Below are 5000 nucleotides of genomic sequence, written 5' to 3' on the forward strand. Positions count from 1 at the left end.
GTACTATCTTATTGTGTATTTTTTTAAGTGTATCTGAAATATCAAAGCACTGTGAAGCACTTTGGTCAGCCGTGTGGCTGTTTGTAAATGTGCTATATAAATAAACTTGAACTTGAACCTACAGGACGTTAGCCGTAGCCTACGCACCTAGCTCCTAGCCGTGAGGTCACCTATCAGTAAGCGTGTGTAAGCTGCCGCTAATCCTGTGAGACTAATTACTGACTCTCATGTCTCTTCCTCAGGCTCTCTCTCTGCTCGTCCTCCCGTTCATCCCGGCGTCCAATCTGTTCTTCCCCGTGGGCTTCGTGGTGGCCGAGCGCGTGCTCTACGTCCCCAGCATGGGCTTCTGCGTCCTGGTGGCTCACGGCTTCAAGAGCCTGGCGTTACGAGGGTAAATCTTTTACACCTAACAGTGAAAGGTTCTCACTTGACTGTTTGCTGAATAGTAAGAAATCATTCAATAAGCAACCGATGAAAATCAATCAATGAAGCATTAATAAATGATGAGTTGGCGAGACATGGGAAGACATTTCAAGCTCTTCACGATTTCCTCCATTATGATGAAGGAAAGCAGCTCTAAAGCACGATCATGATGCCACAATGTCTCCTCATACCATTACGCATCGTGCCACACGGTTTGAGGCTATTTAGTTCAGCTTGGACGTTTGCTTTTCCCCCCTCTATGAGAGGTCTCCCACAGCTCAGGCGTGTAGAACCAGAGAATGTCCCCAGTTAGAAAGGGGTGCACATACTTGTTCATCCAGGTTATTGTACCTTTTTCTTCCCTTAAAGGTGCGGTCTCTGTCATTTGAGAAACGCTTCAGAAAATCGCGTCGGGCCGCCAAACAAAACAAAAACAAATCTAACGTGTAGCCGATGAGCAGAAAGGGGCGTGTCTTGTCGTTATGGGTTACCATAGTATTACTCATCGAGTTCATCTGTTGATAAAAATATACCCTCGGCCAGCTGCTATAACCCAGCTTGTCTGGGTTATATACGGGTTATACTTGTGTATATGTGGGGCGGAGCTATCAAAACAGGGGTGGGACCCATTTGGGTTAGGGGCGTGTTTGTTTTGGTGATTTCAAATGTCAACATTGGCTTTCAAACAACGGAGACCTCACCTTTAAACTTTGGTATCGTTTTACACCTTCATATTTAAACGTCATAATCGATTTATATTTTTTTATTTTTTTAAATTATTCTGAAGTAGGATGATGTTGGACACAACCCCCCGCCCCCCGATAATAAAACACTCAAATATTAAAAACTACAAAAATATTCTCCCCAAGTGTGTTTTATTCAACAGCTTTCCCTCCTTTAGGACTCTGAAGAAAGTCTCCTGGTTGTTCATGGGCGTTCTTCTGATCACGCACGCTTTGAAGACCTTCTCCAGGACGTGGGACTGGGAGTCGGAGTACACGCTGTTCACCTCGGCCCTGAAAGTACGCCTCCTGTTTCGTTTGTGGGGTTTTTGTAATACGCTCTTTCTCAAAGTAAATTTCGGACATTTTAGAACGATTTCGTTTCCTTCGCAAGACCCGACGCTAACTTGTAGGTTTTTAAACGTCGTTTGCTTGTTAGCCGAGGGATGTTGGGTTACCAATCGGAAGGTTGTGAGTTCGAGTCCTACGTCCAGCAAACTGCCACTGCTGGGCCCCTGAGCAAGGCCCTTAACCCTCGATTGTATCAGTTGTATAAAAATGAGATAAAATGTAAGTCGCTCTGGATATAAGGACGTCTGCTAAATGCTGTAAATGTAAACGAGTGGAAATAATTAGGAAATCCGATTCTCGTCGATTATCAACAGGACACTTCTACGCCAGGCTCCGCCTCTAAGCTCACCGTGTTTTAACGCAAATCGTCTCGGCGCTCTAACGACGGCGAAGACATAATCAGTTGTTTAAACGTTTAAACATTAAAACGCTTCGTCCTCGGTGGCCGTATCGTGCGGCTAAACGCTCTTCACTGTCGATGATGGAGCATGTGGGCAGGAACACGGCCGACAGTTCGATTAAACCGAACCCGTAAACACCAAGGGAATTTAAATAAAAACATGCCTGTGTTGGTTCTCTGAAATATACATTTTCTCAAAGTTGAGACATCAAACTCTTCTTGGCCGGAGTCCTCCATTTTCCACAGAACCTCATTTAAAAACATTTTTCTCCAGTATTCGCCTCAGCAGCCACGATCGAGGGTTTTCTCAGGCAGGGTTTTACAATTTTTCATTTTTTATTTTTTTTTTCACTTTTCCACATGAATATCACAGATGACCAAAACCACATGTGAGCGACATATGGTGTTGGTCAGCCTCCATCTGAATATCCAGAGTCTGACTCCGATTCGTCTCAGGAGGAAAAGCAAACATGCGGCGAGTTTCAGGTTCATGACCCGAGAGGTGTTAAGAAAAAAGGCTTTAAAACAATATTTTTTTTATTTTTTATTAGGTCATCATCATTAGGAGTTTAATCAGTCATGCAGGTCTTCAGTGTAACAGCGGGAGTTTAAGGACGCACGACGTTCACGAATCCTGTTCGATTCACGGATTTACGACCGTTTAAAAGACATGCGTTTTTGCCTGAATGTATACGTATAAAACTAAATAAATCCACATAACTGCTATAAAGAGAGGTTTAAAATTGTAAACAAACTGGAGTACAGGTTCACCCTGTCTTAAGGACTGAACAACCAGAGTATCGCAAAATTCTCTTATTTTATCCTGAAATAGAGCTCCAAAGTCGGCTAAATCGCCCGACTTCCTCAGCTTCTGTCTCGGGCACCGTAGATCAGCGGTCCCCAACCTTTTTTTCCCCGCGGACTGGTCAATGTTTGATCATTTTACCGCGGACTGGTGGGGGGTGGGGGCTATACAATTACATTAAAATGAATAATTTTAATTTAATTGTATTTAAACATGCCTTTATAACTCACTACAACGCTAAATCGATGAGAACCCTGAGCTTGTTTCTTTACAACGAGACGGTTCCATCTGGGGTAACAGGAGACAATGACACCCGAAGTGTGTCGCTTATGTCCAGTTTATTCCGTCGTTTTGTTTCGGTTGCCGTCACTGCAGAAAACCCCGCTTCACACAGATAGCATGTCGGAAATGGCGATAGGGATGTAAGTGCTGTGGTGACAATCTCAGGGTATTCCGCCATGACTTTAATCCAGAACACCGGCAGAGTTTCTAACTTTCTAACGACGTCTGTTTCGTGCTCATTTTTGCTAATTTGTGGGTTAAATTTGAGCAAACACAATATACACGTACACCAAGCACTGTTAAACATGACAAAGTACCGGTGAACAGAGAGAAGAGCGATACACACCTTCTCTCTCCACCAAAGCTACAACACCACTGCCGCTCGCAGCCGCTCAGCTCCAGACGTCACCTAAACCCGGCCCGATATCATGATATTTTGTGCATGCGCGGTATCGGTGCGGCTTTAGGTGACGTCTCTCAGCTCCCGGTTAACCTCTCGTCCATGGAAAGTCGCACAAACCCGAGAGAAATACACCACAGTAAATAAAATGGAAATAATTTAATGTTCCTTGGGCGGCCCGGTACCATTTGGTCCACGGACCGGTACCGGTCCGCGGCATGGGGGTTGGGGACCACTGACCTAGATCACCGGTGTCGTCATCAGAAACATACCCAAGAGCTTTGGGACACTTCTGACGTGTCCCATGTAACAAACGTTAAACATGTATTTGTCAGGTCCAGCGTGAGCTATTCGAACATCATTACATGGCTCTTTGGGAACTCTGGTGTTCAAGACTGACGAGTTCTATGACGTGAGTCACACATTCCCATGAGGCACATCACCATTTTTTTTTTATCGTGACGGTTACACCCTATTTACCAGTATTAACAATAGGTCTCGAACCAAATCCATACCTTTGTGATAATATCACTCTAAATAAGGACACATCACTCTGGCGCCATCTTTATTTATTCAGCCAAAAAAAAAAAAAACTTTTAACTTTGGACTGACGACGGCTCTGAAGTGACCCGACGTGCCATTACCTGTCGTGATGTTTTCTACATTCTACATCAGCCAATCATGTTGCCAATCATCGAGCCTTCACACATAGCAGGTTCTGGCAAAACTCAAACCAGCCTATCTGGCATCTACACCCATGTCTCGGCCACCGTGCCAAACGTCAACCTCGTCACCATATACTCGTTTCTCAACACACTCCAACTCACTCAACACGGGTTTTGTGGCAAGCAGCAAGTAAATAAAACCTTCCCACGTGATTAGCACCGGGTCGTGTAAGTCATTCGAGATTTAAAGCAGCGTTCCTCCTTCTTCTTCATCATAATATTTACAGTCATATTAACGGCATGTGGCAGGCGCTCTTATCCGGAGTGGCGTACGCGTTGATTCCATTTTATTCTACAACCGAGAAAGGGCCTCGCTCAAGGACCCAGCAGAAGCAGCTTGGTGGATCTGGGATTCAAGCTCACAACGTTCTGATTAACACCATAATCACTAAGCTACCACATCCCCACGTAACAGTGCCATATCCTCGATTACCCAAACTTGCTTTTCCCCCCCCCCCAGGTGAACAAGAACAACGCCAAACTCTGGAACAACGTCGGCCACGCTTTGGAGAACCAGAACGATTATGAGCGAGCGCTCAGGTATTTCCTCCAGGCTACAAGAGTACAACCAGGTATGAGTCACCAAACACAACACCCACAGCACCGAAGGTACAAAGTGTTACAAGCAGCAAATTCAATTCCGTTCTTTATTTCATTCATTTCGAATGCTTTGCGATTTTTGGCGACAGTTTTAGCGACAGTTTTAGCGTCTCTCACTCATGCCCCTTTACCACCGAGGCAGTTTGAGTGCAGGTTCGGAGCCTAATTTAGAACCAGTTCTTTCTGTTTCGACCGCCAAAGCACCGGCTCCGAACCAGGAAAAGTAGCGGGGCTACTGTTAGCGCGTTTGATAATGTACCTTAAGTATACTAATGTTTAATACACTTTTACT

General features: G+C 44.8%; 1 protein-coding gene across 2 annotated transcripts in view; it reads left to right on the forward strand.

Moving 5' to 3' along the window:
- tmtc3 (transmembrane O-mannosyltransferase targeting cadherins 3) overlaps positions 1 to 5000 on the forward strand; it is a 36532-nt gene that overhangs the window by 21283 nt on the left and 10249 nt on the right. For both annotated transcript variants that reach the window (XM_027135229.2, XM_027135258.2), the window contains 3 exons: positions 243 to 391; positions 1325 to 1445; positions 4569 to 4680. In XM_027135229.2, the coding sequence (XP_026991030.2) occupies positions 243 to 391; positions 1325 to 1445; positions 4569 to 4680 (382 nt within the window). The remainder of the gene's footprint in view (positions 1 to 242; positions 392 to 1324; positions 1446 to 4568; positions 4681 to 5000) is intronic.

The sequence above is a fragment of the Tachysurus fulvidraco genome, chromosome 17 (assembly GCF_022655615.1).
Source record: "Tachysurus fulvidraco isolate hzauxx_2018 chromosome 17, HZAU_PFXX_2.0, whole genome shotgun sequence".
Taxonomy (NCBI): domain Eukaryota; kingdom Metazoa; phylum Chordata; class Actinopteri; order Siluriformes; family Bagridae; genus Tachysurus; species Tachysurus fulvidraco.